Source organism: Palaemon carinicauda, chromosome 4, assembly GCF_036898095.1.
Source record: "Palaemon carinicauda isolate YSFRI2023 chromosome 4, ASM3689809v2, whole genome shotgun sequence".
In the NCBI taxonomy this organism is placed as follows: Eukaryota; Metazoa; Arthropoda; class Malacostraca; order Decapoda; family Palaemonidae; genus Palaemon; species Palaemon carinicauda.
In genome coordinates this window covers 33,320,433-33,336,566 of record NC_090728.1, presented here as the reverse complement: position 1 = coordinate 33,336,566, position 16,134 = coordinate 33,320,433, and the positions used below count along the sequence as shown (strand labels likewise).

The following is a 16,134-nucleotide window of genomic DNA, read 5'->3' as shown; positions in this document are numbered from 1 at the left end:
AATAAATTCATATAAAGATATCGAAATATTATGACGATTATCTCGATTTTCACTATAAAAAGTCCAAAATAAGCACTTTTTTTTATATAGGAATAGGCTTACATAACCAGTCCCCTATAGAACACTTATCAAATGAATCATGTATTTAATCAGTCAGTCCTAATATTTTATCAGTAAAAAAGGTTAATAACATTGAAAGATTACGTAGGCCTACACATCAAACTCTCAAATTTTGAAGGAATAATAAGAGCAAAGGTCTAAATAACAATTTCTGAAATCAACTGACGTTTTATCCAAGAATTGATGCTTATGAATTTTGTTTATATATTTGGTTCATTTAACCAGACGTTGGGGCTTGGAAGGCTATTCAGTGATGAATTATAACTGAGCAAGAGCCCTTTATTTATACTACGGAGAAATTAGTAAGATTATTTCTTATAATTATATTAATATAATCTGAAAATCTCTCATGGAAACAAGGCAATAAATTCGAATTTTCTGTCACTGGGAAACTCCCAAAGTGTGTATTCTTCCATCGGTTTTTATTCAGAGGTAAGTTGTCTTTTTCTCTATTTTATGAATAAGAATTACATGCATGGATAATAAACTGATAATGCACGTCGTGTATTCCAACAGGAAAAGCTGTCGAAAAATACCTTCGTCAATAATGACGCTGATTAGGTATCAGAGATTAACGAGCTCTTCTGTGGGGGTATAAAAGGAACCACGGGTTTCTGGTCAAGGCATAACCAAACCTGAAGTCGAGCAATATTCTTCTCAAGAGGAAAACGACAAAAATTGTGAGAAAAAATTTTATAGAAAAAACTCCAAGATGAAGATCCTGCTTCTTCTAGCAACTTTTCTCTCCTGCGAATGTTCGAAAGTTCTGATGATATTACCCTTAGGATCTGCTTCCCACAAGAACATCATCACGCCCTTAGCAGAGTCCCTCGGGCGGCGAGGTCACCAGGTCACCGTTGCCTCCCTACACGCCGGCTCTACCAACGCCTCTCGTTCCTTCACTGATCTTGTGGCCGCTGATGCCTGGAACTCTATCAAGAAAGTGACGGGCGAATTTGATGTCTTCAAGATGAGAGAAGCGAGTGGAGGAAAGAACGTCAACTCCCAAGTCATGAAAAAGGTTCTCCATCATCTACCCGAGTACTGTGACGCCTTTTTGAGAGACCCTGGCGTACAGGATGCATGGCGCACTAAGCCCGACTTGATTCTCTTGCCAGCTTTCATGAATGAGTGTGGATTAGCCCTTGTACACAAATTCAAGGTTCCCTTTATGTATGTGACCACTTCTGGCCTTACGCCTTGGACAGCTGACCTCCTCGGAAACCCTGAACATCCTGCATATGTCCCCAACCAGTATCTTCCTTATGGAGACCACATGAACCTCTGGGAAAGAACACTGAACACAGTTGTAAGGTAAGATCACATATCAATGTCACTTTATTTATTTCTGAAGTTATAGTAACAAGATATTAAAGAATTTGTCAATGTCATTCAATTATAGTATTGTAATGGAATAAATCAAAGCATTTCTGTAACAATGAATCTTATTCCTTTATTTCTTTTGTCAACAGGTTCATCTCACCATACCTACGAAATCGTCTTGTGCTGTCTCGGTTGGATGGTGTCGTCCAGAGGTTTCTGAAGGATCCATTTGTTTCGCTTTCGGAAGTAGAGAAAAACGTTTCACTGGTTCTGGTCAACTCCCACTACTCCTTAGGCTACCCACGCCCACTGCTGCCTAATGTTGTTGAAGTGGGTGGCATGCACTGTCGCAATCCACGCCCAATACAAGACTTAGAGCTGAAACATTTCTTGGACTCTTCTCCTGTTCCTGTAGTTTTCTTCAGTCTTGGATCATCGATTCGTAGTGACCAGTTACCTGCTGACCTGCGCAATGCTTTGGTGTCAGCCTTTGCTCGCCTTCCATATCGCATCCTGTGGAAATGGGAAGGAGCTCCTATTCCAGGTCTGTCGGAAAACGTCTTGACCCGTGCTTGGCTTCCCCAGCAGGATGTCCTTGGACACGAGAAGGTCAGGGCCTTCTTAAATCATGGTGGACTGCTGTCTATGCAAGAGGCTATTTACCATAATGTGCCCATGGTTGGCATTCCTTTAATGAGTGACCAACACCTCAATGTACGTCAGGTCGTTAATCTGGGTATTGGCCGAGAGCTCACTCTGGAGACCATGAACTCCCATTCCATCATGGAGGCAATAACAACAGTCATCGAAAACCAGTCATACAGGGATCAGGTCAAGATAAGGTCAGCCTTATTAAAGGACCAAGAAACTTCATCATTGGACCGAGCTGTCTACTGGACCGAACACGTCCTCCGTCACGGAGGGGCCCAACACCTCAGATCAGCTGCTGCCAACATGTCCATCCATCAGTACATGATGATCGATGTAATAGCTGTGCTTACTCTTGCAGCTGTAGTTCTGCTGTTATGTCTGAAATGGCTACTGAAATTCTTGTACTGTGCACTTGTATTTGCTCTCAAGAAAGCATCTACCAAGTTGCTAAAGTCAATCAAAGGTCATCTCCATATAGAGTAAATGAGTGTACGCTGAAATAGCTGTACTGAGTTGGATCTGAAAGCTGATCTCATTCCTTGCAATGTGTACCTGATATAATAGCATTTTCATTCTCAACTTTCTCCCAGTTATGGATACAATCATTCATTCATAAATCTTTGAAAATGTCTATATGATAATCATTCTTCATTTCTATATTTATATCATCATCAAAGAAGATACCTTTATACCGCTTAAGAGATTCTATTTTTATATCTGCAAAAACCTATTATATGAATAAACAAATCTATAAATTTCGTTTTTCAATTCCATATAACTATATATATACCTTTTAAAAATTCTCTAAACAAAATGAGGAAATATTGAAACATGAAGAGGATCATTCCTCATTTTCATGATATTACAGAAAAGAGTATTTCTTTTGGTTTGAAATTCATTATGATAAACAATTGATGAACCTGGTTAGTTCTACTCACGACCTTTGTCTAAACAAAATTATAGGAAATGAATATAAGATGAAAATATATTCAAAAGTATATTTCGCGAGGCCTCTAGAAAGTGAAGACTTCGTCTGGGAAATAAACTCATTATTAGCCTATCCCCTTTGTATATTGTGTTAGTTAATAAACGTAAGGTACATTTCTCCGTAGTATGTTTACACTGCAATTTCCCTTTCATATAGTTAAAGTGACGATGAAAGGAAAACTTAATAATGTTTATGGGACGATTCAGTACATATGCACCTAAGAGAGAGAAAGAAGTTCATATTCCCCTTAGTGATTATCCCAATATCTAACACGAGACGACCTCTGGTGAGGAAATTGAAAAAAAAAAATCTTTTATCCTCAAGGTAAAATCATTTTGTTGACTTAGAGAAATGAAAAATCTCATTATCTATGATATCCTACTTTTGAAATTGTGTAGGATATGATAAAGGACAAATATTTTCCCTGAATAATCTAGATTAGTTTTCCCACAGAATTTCCTTAAACACTTCTTATAAAGCCGATCATTTATTCTTTTGCCACCATGATCACAACCATGCACGAGAAGGTATGGAATAGTATTAGGGTCAAGAGTAGAAATAAATAACATCCACATAGTTTGATTGCTCATCCATTATTATTCAAGTCCGTATATACAACATCCAGTTAACTAAACATGCAAAGCTACGTAAAGCCATTTAGCCTTGTCTCGGCTCTCTAACTAAATATCTGTGTGGAATTATATTTAATCTACAGTGACAAACAGATTTTGGGCTTATTAAACAGAATTTGTGACAATATAATAAACATTTAGGTACTTTGAATAATTATTCAGCTGATACTGAACCTCAGACTGAGTTTCACAGCAGTGGTGCCATCCGGTGTGTCCTGGTTAAGCGTAGATTTATCTGCTCTATTGATACAAGAAAGCCAGTAAGTTCTAAAATCCGGATTCTACATAGCGAAAAGATTAGAAATTGACACTGAGATCATCCAAATATTGGAAGTATTTGTGAATTTATTTCAAAATGTAATATTTCAGTTTATTCAATGACATCCATCGTGAAAAATGGCTGCCATCTTGAATTTTTGTGTGGCTATAGAGTTTTTTTTTTTTTTTTCAAAAGAGTGATTCCAAAGGAGTATGTGTGCCAATTTTGGTGCTTGTTTCCGGAAATGAAAGATTCTCCTGAAAAAAATTGTTGTGATCTGCGCAACTAAAAAGATCCTTCGAAAATAGAACTTTCAAGTGACACTTGAACATTGAATAAAAAGGAAGTCAAATTTGGTGATCTGTCATTATCAAGTAAGTAGTTGATCCTTACAAGAGAGCAATGAAGGGGTTAAATTGATCACATAAATTTCTTTTATTTTAATCTTTATATGCTGAATATAAATTCCAATCATAAGTAGAATTCACTTTTGACTTTTTATCTATTTATATTTTTACTATTTATTACGGTGAAAAGAAGGACCTGTAAATTTTAGAGATGGTTTGTTTCATTAAATGCTTGGTACTTTAGAGTGTCCTTCCTGCAACTGTTAAAGAATATTGAACAATTTGACTTGACGACGACTCTTTTTAAATTCTTCAAAACCTGAAGTGGTCGAGTAACGACAGAGGAGACCAGATTCTGAACAAGACTTTGCTGGTGTCCGAACCATTAGAGAATATCTCGAGCCTTTAAAACTTAGAGGAGCACCTTCTTGGTTTTACTATTATATTTTGACATTACGCATCATATTATTTGTTAAGGCGCTCTTCCGGATCCAATACATTTCTCTTCAGTATAGACATGAAGTTATTCTGCATTTGCCATAATCATAGTTTTCGTGCTTTGGTTGACACGGTGAGTACCAAGCACATTCAAGGCAGTTACGGTTATGGTAACTAGGATATATCCCTGAGCCTTTCTGTTGCCTCATAATAATTAATCCTTCTTTTCTGCCATAATTTGATATTCATTTAATTTTTACTGATAAATTTTTCTTGTCCAATATTTCCGTATTTTGCCGCTAAACTCCTTCTTTGTTGTGCATTTTTATCATATCTTTGCTTATTAGTAGGGGCTATATAAATATAGATTATCTATATTATTGATTATGAATTTGACATCTAAACTCCTACTAGTTATTTTATTCGGTTCCAAAAATGTTTATACGTTTTATAGCCTTAGCGATATATTTTACGCTTTTTGGTGATTTTCAGATTTTAAAGTCGATTACCCTTTTATTAATTGAAAACCTTCACTATTGTTACAAAGTGTTTTAATACTATTAACATCTATGTAGTTTAAAACGTTTTACTGAGATTTCAGTAGTGAAAAGATCATTAAAAAAAATATTCATTTTAGCAAGGATCTGATAAAATAAATTCTTTGCGGCATAAAACAGTTTCGTGTATCAGACGGAATATAAATTTAAAAAAAAATTGTGATAAAATTAATTTATGTAATTCATGGGAAGAGAATATTTTTGGATTTGCCCTGGTAATCATGACAAGTTGCGTGACTGACATTGCTGGTACTTGTACAAAAAATAAAGTTCTTAATCTTCGGTAGAATACTTTTTTTTTTAAATTTAAACTTAGTTAAATAAAACTGTAAAATTATACATATATGCATGAACAATATTAGTGTTGAAATCGTTATATTTCAATTTAAGGGCAATTTTTAAGGGACGCAGGACTGAAAAGATTGTAAAAAGGGCAACCAATGGAATTCCAGTTGAGGCAGAAAATGCGACAATTCTATAGAGGAACTATCATCCGATATAAGTCATCACTCCCTACGGACTGTGGTTATCACATCAGACTTTGTTAGATAATTATCTCATTAAACAAAATAACAGAATTTCGGTCGTATAACTGTGAATAATAAAGTTATATCTGGGAAAGAATAAACTCATATAAAGATAGATATCGAGATATTATGATGATGTATCTCGGTTTTCCTATAAAAAAGCTCAATATAAACACTTTTTTATACAGGAATAGGCTTACATAACCAGTCCTCTATAGAACACTTATCAAATGAATCATGTATTTAATCAGTCAGTCCTAATATTTTATCAGTAAAAAAGGTTAATAACCTTAAAAGATTATGTTTAGGCCTACACATCAAACTCTCAAATTTTGAAGGAATAATAAGAGAAAAGGTCTAGATAACAATTTCTGAAATCAACTGACGTTTTATCCTAGAATTGATGCTTATGAATTTTGTTTATATATTTGGTTCATATAACCAGACGCTGGGGCTTAGAAGGCTATTCAGTGATGAGTTATAATTGAGCAAGAGCCCTTTATTTATACTACGGAGAAATTAGTAAGATTATTTCTTATAATTATAAAAATATAATCTGAATCTCTCATAAAAACAAGGCAATAGATTCAAATTTTCTGTCACTGAAAAACTCCCAAAGTGTGTATTCTTCCATCAGTTTTTATATGGAAGTAGGTTGTCTTTTTCTCTGTTTTATGAACAAGAATTACAGGCATGGATAATAAACTGATAATGCACGTCGTGTATTCTAACAGGAAAATCTGTCGAAAAATACCTTCCTTAATAATGACGCTGATTAGGTATCAGAGATTGACGAGCTCTTCGGTGGGGGTATAAAAGGAACCACGGGTTTCTGGTCAAGGCATAACCAAACCTGAAGTCGAGCAATAACCATCTCAAGAGGAAAACGACAAAAATTGTGAGAAAAAATTTTATAGAAAAAACTCCAAGATGAAGATCCTTCTTCTTCTAGCAACTGTTCTCTCCTGCGAATGTTCGAAAGTTCTGATGATATTACCCTTAGGATCTGCTTCCCACAAGAACATCATCACGCCCTTAGCAGAGTCCCTTGGGCGGCGAGGTCACCAGGTCACCGTTGCCTCCCTACACGCCGGCTCTGCCAACGCCTCTCGTTCCTTCACTGATCTTGTGGCTGCTGATGCCTGGAACTCTATCAAGAAAGTGACGGGCGAATTTGATGTCTTCAAGATGAGAGAAGCGAGTGGAGGAAAGAACGTCAACTCCCAAGTCATGAAAAAGGTTCTCCATCATCTACCCGAGTACTGTGACGCTTTTTTGAGAGACCCTGGCGTACAGGATGCATGGCGCACTAAGCCCGACTTGATTCTCTTGCCAGCTTTCATGAATGGGTGTGGATTAGCCCTTGTACACACATTCAAGGTTCCCTTTATGTATGTGACCACTTCTGGCCTTACGCCTTGGACAGCTGACCTCCTCGGAAACCCTGAACATCCTGCATATGTCCCCAACCAGTATCTACCATATGGAGACCACATGAACCTCTGGGAAAGAACACTGAACACAATTGTAAGGTAAGATCACACATCAATGTCACTTTATTTATTTCTGTAGTTATAGTAACATAATATTAAAGAATCATAACAATTTGTCAGTCAATGGCCTTTAATTTTAGTATCGTGATTGAAAAATTTTAAAGCATTTCTGTAACAATGAATCTTATCCCTTTATTTCTTTTGTCAACAGGTTCATCTCACCATACCTACGAAATCGTCTTGTGCTGTCTCGGTTGGATGGTGTCGTCCAGAGGTTTCTGAAGGATCCATTTGTTTCACTTTCTGAAGTAGAGAAAAACGTTTCACTGGTTCTGGTCAACTCCCACTACTCCTTAGGCTACCCACGCCCACTGCTGCCTAATGTTGTAGAAGTGGGTGGCATGCACTGTCGCAATTCACGCCCAATACAAGACGCAGAGCTAAAACACTTCTTGGACTCTTCTCCTGTTCCTGTAGTTTTCTTCAGTCTTGGATCATCGATTCGTAGTGACCAATTACCTGCTGACCTGCGCAATGCTTTAGTGTCAGCCTTCGCTCGCCTTCCATATCGCATCCTGTGGAAATGGGAAGGAGCTCCTATTCCAGGTCTGTCAGCAAACGTCCTGACACGTGCTTGGCTTCCCCAGCAGGATGTCCTTGGACACGAGAAGGTGAGGGCCTTCTTAACTCATGGCGGACTGCTGTCTATGCAAGAGGCTATTTACCATAATGTGCCCATGGTTGGCATTCCCTTAATGAGTGACCAACACCTGAATGTACGTCAGGTCGTTAATCTGGGTATTGGCCGAGAGCTCACTCTGGAGACCATGAACTCCCATTCCATTATGGAGGCAATAACAGCAGTCATCGAAAACCAGTCCTACCGAGATCAGGTCAAGATAAGGTCAGCCTTATTAAAGGACCAAGAAACGTCATCACTGGACCGAGCTGTCTACTGGACCGAACACGTCCTCCGTCACGGAGGGGCCCAACACCTCAGATCAGCTGCTGCCAACATGTCCATCCATCAGTACATGATGATCGATGTAATAGCTGTGCTTACTCTTGCAGCTGTTGTTCTGCTGTTCTGTCTGAAATGGCTACTGAAATTCTTGTACTGTGCACTTCTATTTGCTCTCAAGAAAGCATCTACAAAGTTGCAAAAGTCAATCAAAGGTCATCTCCATATAGAGTAAATGAGTGTAAGTTTAAATAGCTGTACTGAGATGGATCTGAAAGCTTATCTCATTCCTTGCAATGTGTACCTGATATAATAACATTTTCATTCTCAACTTTCTCCCAGTTATGGATACAATCATTCATTCATAAATCTTTGAAAATGTCTATATGATAATCATTCTTCATTTCTATATTTATATTATCATCAAAGAACATACATTTATACCGCTCAAGAGATTCTATTTTTATATCTGCAAAAACCTATTATATAAATAAACAAATCTATAAATTTCGTTTTTCAATTCCATATAACTATATATACCTTTTAAAAATTCTCTAAACAAAATGAGGAAATATTGAAACATGAGGAGGATCATTCCTCATTTTTCTGATATTACAGAAAAGAGTATTTCTTTTGGTTTGAAATTCATTATGATAAACAATTGTTGAACCTGGTTAGTTCTACTCACGACCTTTGTCTAAACAAAATTTTAGGAAATGAATATAAGATGAAAATATATTTAAAAGTATATTTCGTTAGGCCTCTAGAAAGTGAAGACTTCGTCTAGGAAATAAACTCATTATTGGCCTATCCCCTTTGTATATTGTGTTAGTTAATAAACGTAAGGTACATTTCTCTGTAATATGTTTACACTACAATTTCCCTTTCATATAGTTAAAGTGACGATGAAAGGAAAACTTAATAGTTTTCATGGGACGAGTCAGTACATATGCACCTAATAGAGAGAAAGAAGTTCATATTCCCCTTAGTGATTATCCCAATATCTAACACGAGACGACCTCTGGTGAGAAAATTGGAAAAAAAAATTCTCTTTTATCCACAAGATACAATCATTCTGTTGACTTAGAGAAGTGAAAAATCTCATTATCTATGATATTATACTTTTGAAATTGTGTAGGATATGATAAAGGACAAATATTTTCCTTGAATAATCTAGATTAGGTTTCGCACAGCATTTCCTTAAACACTTCTTATAAAGCCGATCATTTATCCTTTCACCACCTTGATCACGACCATGCACGAGAAGGTATGGAATAGTATTAGGTTCAAGAGTATAAATAAATAACATCCACATAGTTTGATTGCTCATCCATTATTATTCAAGTCCGTATATACAACATCCAGTTATCTAAACATACAAAGCTACGTAAAGCCATTTAGCCTTGTCTCGGCTCTCTAACTAAATAGCTGTGTGGAATTATATTTAATCTACAGTGACAAACAGATTTTGGGCTTATTAAACAGAATTTGGGACAATATACTAAACATTTAGGTACTTTGAATAATTATTCAGCTGATACTGAACCTCAGACTGAGTTTCACAGCAGTGGTGCCATCCGGTGTGTCCTGGTTAAGCGTTGATTTATCTGCTCTATTGATACAAGAAAGCCATTAAGTTCTAAAATCCGGATTCTACATAGCGAAAAGATTAGAAATTGACAATGAGGTCATCCAAATAGAAGTATTTAGGAATTTATTTCAAAATGTAATATTTCAGTATATTCAATGACATCCATCGTGAAAAATGGCAGCCATCTTGAATTTTTATGGGGCTATAGGGTCTTTTTCAAAAGAGTGATTCCAAAGCAGTATGTGTGCCAATTGTGGTGCTTGTTTCCGGAAATGAAAGATTCTCCTGAAAAAATTTGGTGATCTGCGCAACTAAAAAGACTCTTCGAAAATAGAACTTTCAAGTGACACTTGAACATTGAATAAAGAGGAAGTAAAATTTGGTGATCTGTCATTACCAAGAAAGTAGTTGATCCTTATAAGAGAGCAATGAAGGGGTTGAATTGATCACACGAATTTCCTATATTGTAATCTTTATATGCTAAATATAAATTCCAATCATAAGTAGAATTCACTTATGACTTTTTATCTATTTATATTTTTACTATTTATTGCGGTGAAAAGAAGGACCTTTTAAATTTTAGAGATGGTTTGTTTCATTAAATGCTTGGTACTCTAAAGTGTCCTTCCTGCAACTGTTAAAGGATGTTGAACCATTTGACTTGACTCCTCCTCTTTTTAAATTCTTCAAAACCTGAAGTGGTCGAGTAACGACAGAGGAGACCAGATTCTGAACAAGACTTTGCTGGTGTCCGAACCATTAGAGAATATCTCGAGCCTTTAAAACTTAGAGGAGCACCTTCTTGGTTTTACTATTATATTTTGACATTAGGCATTATATTATTTGTTAAGGCGCTCTTCCGGATCCAATACATTTCTCATCAGTATAGACAAGAAGTTATTCTGCATTTGCCATAATCACAGTTTTCGTGCTTTGATTGACAAGGTGAGTACCAAGCACATTCAAGGCAGTTACGGTTATGGTAACTATGATAAATCCCCGAGCCTTTCTGTTGCCTCATAATAATTAATCCTTCTTTTCTAGCATAATTTTATATTCTTTAGATAATCCTTCTTTTCTGCCATAATTTGATATTCTTTAAATAATCCTTCTTTTTTGCCATAATCTGATATTCTTTAAATCTTTCTTTTCTGCCATAATTTGATATTCTTTAAATAATCCTTCTTTTCTGCCATAATATGATATTCTTTAAATAATCCTATTTTTCTGCCATAATTTGATATTCTTTAAATAATCGTTCTTTTCTGATGAATATTGATATTCTTTAAATAATCCTTCTTTCCTGCCATAATTTGATATTCTTCAAGTAATCTTTCTTTTCTGCCATAATTTGTTATTCATCTAATTTTTACTGATAAATTTTTCTTGTCCAATATTTCCGTATTTGGCCGCTAAACTCCTTCTTTGTTGTGCATTTTTATCATATCTTCGCTTATTAGTAAGGGCTATATAAATATAGATTGTTTATATCATTGATTATGAATTTGACATCTAAATTCCTAGTAGTTATTTTATTCGGTTCCAAAATTTTTTATACATTTTATAGCCTTATCGATATGTTTTACGCTTTTTGGTGATTTTCAGATTTTAAAGTCGATTACCCTTTAATTAATTGAAAACCTTCACTATTGTTACAAAGTGTTTTAATACTATTAACATCTATGTAGTTTAAAAAGTTTTACTGAGATTTCAGTAGTGAAAAGATCATAAAAAAATATTCTCTTTAGCAAGGATCTGATAAAATAAATTCCTTTGCGGCATAAAAACATTTTCGTGTATCAGACGCAATATAAATTCTAAAAAAAAATGTGATAAAATTAATTTACAAAATTCATGGTAAGAGAATATTTTTGGATTTGCCCTGGTAATCATGCCAAGTTGCGTGACTGACATTGCTGGTACTTATACAAAAAATAAAGTTCTTAATCTTTGGTAGAATACATTCTTTTTTAAATTCAAACTTGGTTAAATAAAATGTAAAATTATACATACATGCATGAACAATATTAGTGTTAAAATCGTTATATTTCAATTTAAGGGCAATTTTTAAGGACATGGGACTATAAAGATTGTAAAAAGGGCAAGCAATGGAATCCCAGCTGAGGCAGAAGATGCGAAAATTCTATCGAAGAACTATCATCCGATATAAGTCATTACTCGATACGGACTGTGGTTATCACATCAGACTTTATTAGATAATTATCTCATTAAACAAAATGATAGAATTTCGGTCGTATAACTGTGAAGAATAAAGTTACATCTGGGAAAGAATAAATTCATATAGATATCGAAATATTATGATAATATAAAGGGTTCAAAATAAGTACTTTTTTATATAGGAATAGGCTTACATAACCAGTCCCCTATAGAACACTTATCAAATGAATCATATATTTAATCAGTCAGTCCTAATATTTTATCAGTAAAAAGGTTAATAACATTAAAAGATTATGTGTAGGCCTACACATCAAACCTTCAAATTTTGAAGGAATAATAAGAGCAAATTTCTGAAATAAACTGACGTTTTATTCAAGAATTGATGCTTATGAGTTTTGTTTATATATTTTGTTCATTTAACCAGACGTTGGGGCATGTAAGGTTATTCAGTAATGAGTTATAACTGAGCAGGAGCCCTTTATTTATACTACGGAGAAATTAGTAAGATTATTTCTTATTTTATTGATATAATCTGAAAATCTCTCATGAAATTATAGCAATAGATTCGAATTTTCTGTTACTGGGAAACTCCCAAAGTGTGTATTCTTCCATCGGTTTTTATATGGAAGCAGGTTGTCTTTTTCTCTGTTTTATGAACAACAAGAATTTCATGCATGGATAAATAAACTGATAATGCACGCCGTGTATTCTAACAGGAAAATCTGTCGAAAAATACCTCGGTTAGTAATGACGCTGATTAGGTATCAGAGGTTGACGATCTCTTCGGTGGGGGTATAAAAGGAACCACGGGTTTCTGGTCAAGGCATAACCAAACCTGAAGTCGAGCAATATTCATCTCAAGAAGAAAAAGACAAAAATTGTGAGAAAAACTTTTATAGAAGAAAACTCCAAGATGAAGATCCTGCTTCTTTTAGCAACTGTTCTCTCCTGCGAATGTTCGAAAGTTTTGATGATATTACCCTTAGGATCTGCTTCCCACAAGAACATCGTGACGCCCTTAGCAGAGTCTCTTGGACGGCGAGGTCACCAGGTCACCATTGCCTCTCTACACGCCGGCTCTGCCAACGCCTCTCGTTCCTTCACTGATCTTGTGGCCGCTGATGCCTGGAACTCTATCAAGAAAGTGACGGGCGAATTTGATGTCTTCAAGATGAGAGAAGCGAGTGGAGGAAAGAACGTCAACTCGCAAGTCATGAAAAAGGTTCTCCATCATCTACCCGAGTACTGTGACGCCTTTTTGAGAGACCCTGGCGTACAGGATGCATGGCGCACTAAGCCCGACTTGATTCTCTTGCCAGCTTTCATGAATGAGTGTGGATTAGCCCTTGTACACAAATTCAAGGTTCCCTTCATGTATGTGACCACTTCTGGCCTTACGCCTTGGACAGCTGACCTCCTCGGAAACCCTGAACATCCTGCATATGTCCCCAACCAGTATCTTCCATATGGAGACCACATGAACCTCTGGGAAAGAACACTGAACACAATTGTAAGGTAAGATCACATTTCATTATCACTTTATTTATTTCTGAAGTTATAGTAAAAAGATATTAAAGAATCAAAACAATTTGTCAGCAATGGCATTTAATTATAGTATTGTGATTGAATAAATCAAATCATATCTGTAACAATGAATCTTATTCCTTTATTTCTTTTGTCAACAGGTTCATCTCGCCATACCTACGAAATCGTCTTGTGCTGTCACGGTTGGATGGTGTCGTTCAGAGGTTTCTAAAGGATCCATTTGTTTCACTTTCTGAAGTAGAGAAGAACGTTTCACTGGTTCTGGTCAACTCCCACTACTCCTTAGGCTACCCACGCCCACTGCTGCCTAATGTTGTAGAAGTGGGTGGCATGCACTGTCGCAATCCACGCCCAATACAAGACTTAGAGCTGAAACACTTCTTGGACTCTTCTCCTGTTCCTGTAGTTTTCTTCAGTCTTGGATCATCGATTCGTAGTGACCAGTTACCTGCTGACCTGCGCAATGCTTTGGTGTCAGCCTTTGCTCGCCTTCCATATCGTATCCTGTGGAAATGGGAAGGAGCTCCTATTGCAGGTCTGTCGGAAAACGTCTTGACACGTGCTTGGCTTCCCCAGCAGGATGTCCTTGGACACGAGAAGGTGAGGGCCTTCTTAACTCATGGAGGACTGCTGTCTATGCAAGAGGCTATTTACCATAATGTGCCCATGGTTGGCATTCCCTTAATGAGTGACCAACACCTGAATGTACGTCAGGTCGTTAATCTGGGTATTGGCCGAGAGCTCACTCTGGAGACCATGAACTCCCATACCATTATGGAGGCAATAACAGCAGTCATCGAAAACCAGTCCTACAGAGATCAGGTCAAGATAAGGTCAGCCTTATTAAAGGACCAAGAAACGTCATCACTGGACCGAGCTGTCTACTGGACCGAACACGTCCTCCGTCACGGAGGGGCCCAACACCTCAGATCAGCTGCTGCCAACATATCCATCCATCAGTACATGATGATCGATGTAATAGCTGTACTTGCTCTTGCAGCTGTTGTTCTGCTATTCTGTCTGAAATGGCTACTGAAATTCTTGTACTGTGCACTTCTATTTGCTCTCAAGAAAGCATCTATTAAGTTGCAAAAGTCAATCAAAGGTCATCTCCATATAGAGTAAATGAGTGTATGTTTAGATAGCTGTACTGAGATGGATCTGGAAGCTGATCTCATTCCTTGCGATGTGTACCTGATAAAATGACATTTTCATTCTTAACTTTCTTATATCTATGGATACAGTTAGTCATTCATAAATCTTTGAAAATGTCTATATGATAGCCATTCTTCATTTCTATTTTTTGTATCATCAAAGAACATATTTTCATACTGCTTAAAAGATTCTATTTTTATATCTGCAAATACTATTATATAATAAACAAATCTATAAATTTTGCATTTCACTTCCTTAAGAATATTATCCCTTTAAACATTTAAAAACAAAATGAGAAAAATGTTGAAAAGTGAGGAGGATCATTCCTCCTTTATATGATATTAGGAAATTCTTTGACTTCAGAAAAGATAGTATTTTCTTTTGCTTAAAATTCATTATGATAAACAATTCAACAAATGTTTATCATAATGAACCTGGTTTGTTCCACTCACGACCTTTGTCTAAACAAAATTTGAGCATGGTCTGGGTGTGAAACTTATTTTCTAAATGAATGCAAGAGAAAAATAAATTCAAAAGTATATTTTGTGAGGCGTCTTGAAAGTAGACTTCGTCAAAGAAATACACAAATTATTGGCCTATCCCCATTGTATATTTTGTTAGTTGATAAACGTCAGATAAATTTCTCTATAATATGTTTACACTGCAATTTTCCTTTTATAAAGTGAGGATAAAAGGAAACCTTAATAATTGTTATGGGAGGAGTCAGTACATATGCACCTGACACACAGAAAGTTCATGTTCACCTTAGTGATCATCCAATCCCTAACACGAGAGTACTTCTGGTGAAAAAAAAAAGGTAAGAAAAATACATTTTCACCTGAAGATACAATCATTCTTTCCTGTTGACTTACAGAAATTAAAAATATCATTATTTATGATTTCATACTTTTAAAATTGTATAGGATACAATAAAAGGACAAATATTTTCCCTAAATAATCTAGATTTGGTTTCCCACAGCATTTCCTTTTACAGCCTTGATCACAACCATGCACAAGAAGGTATGGAATAGTATTAAGTTCAAGAGTAGAAATAGATAACATGCACATAGTTTGATTGCTCATCCATTATTATTCAAGTCCGTATTTACACCATCCAGTTAACTAAACATACAAAGCTATGTAAACCCATTAGCCTTGCCGCGGTTCTCCATCTAAATGTCCATGGGAAATTACATTTAATCTACACTGACAATCAGACGTTGGGCTTGATAAACGGAATTTTTGACAATAAACTAAACATTTAGGTACTCTAAATAATTATTCAACTGATACTAAACCCCATACTGAGTTTCACAGCAGTAGTGCCATCCTGTGTGCCCTGGTTAAGCGTTGATTTATCCGCTCTATT

At 36.0% G+C, this 16,134-nt stretch overlaps 3 protein-coding genes across 3 annotated transcripts; all 3 read left to right on the top strand.

The window, feature by feature from the left end:
• The first annotated feature begins 660 nt into the window (after window positions 1-660).
• On the top strand, window positions 661-2,813 carry LOC137639878 (UDP-glycosyltransferase UGT5-like). Its single transcript, XM_068372141.1, has 2 exons — window positions 661-1,434; window positions 1,593-2,813. Exons 1-2 carry the CDS (start codon window positions 833-835, stop codon window positions 2,575-2,577), a joined length of 1,587 nt encoding a protein of 528 aa, XP_068228242.1. The 5' UTR covers window positions 661-832; the 3' UTR covers window positions 2,578-2,813.
• Window positions 2,814-6,561: 3,748 nt separating this feature from the next.
• On the top strand, window positions 6,562-8,797 carry LOC137639877 (UDP-glycosyltransferase UGT5-like). Its single transcript, XM_068372140.1, has 2 exons — window positions 6,562-7,374; window positions 7,547-8,797. The coding sequence occupies exons 1-2, from the start codon at window positions 6,773-6,775 to the stop codon at window positions 8,529-8,531; spliced, it is 1,587 nt and encodes a 528-aa protein (XP_068228241.1). The 5' UTR covers window positions 6,562-6,772; the 3' UTR covers window positions 8,532-8,797.
• A 1,820-nt stretch (window positions 8,798-10,617) lies between these two features.
• LOC137639883 (UDP-glycosyltransferase UGT5-like) lies at window positions 10,618-14,984 on the top strand. The gene is made up of 3 exons (XM_068372146.1): window positions 10,618-10,832; window positions 12,782-13,580; window positions 13,751-14,984. The coding sequence occupies exons 2-3, from the start codon at window positions 12,979-12,981 to the stop codon at window positions 14,733-14,735; spliced, it is 1,587 nt and encodes a 528-aa protein (XP_068228247.1). The 5' UTR covers window positions 10,618-10,832; window positions 12,782-12,978; the 3' UTR covers window positions 14,736-14,984.
• The last annotated feature ends 1,150 nt before the right edge of the window (window positions 14,985-16,134 follow it).

Excerpts from the sequence above, each read along its gene's own strand:
- LOC137639877 (XM_068372140.1), top strand. The coding sequence starts at position 6,773 with ATGAAGATCCTTCTTCTTCTAGCAACTGTTCTCTCCTGCGAATGTTCG. Across the intron at positions 7,375-7,546 it reads ACACTGAACACAATTGTAAG|GTTCATCTCACCATACCTAC; the intron begins GTAAGATCACAC and ends TTTTGTCAACAG.
- LOC137639878 (XM_068372141.1), top strand. The coding sequence starts at position 833 with ATGAAGATCCTGCTTCTTCTAGCAACTTTTCTCTCCTGCGAATGTTCG. Across the intron at positions 1,435-1,592 it reads ACACTGAACACAGTTGTAAG|GTTCATCTCACCATACCTAC; the intron begins GTAAGATCACAT and ends TTTTGTCAACAG.
- LOC137639883 (XM_068372146.1), top strand. The coding sequence starts at position 12,979 with ATGAAGATCCTGCTTCTTTTAGCAACTGTTCTCTCCTGCGAATGTTCG. Across the intron at positions 13,581-13,750 it reads ACACTGAACACAATTGTAAG|GTTCATCTCGCCATACCTAC; the intron begins GTAAGATCACAT and ends TTTTGTCAACAG.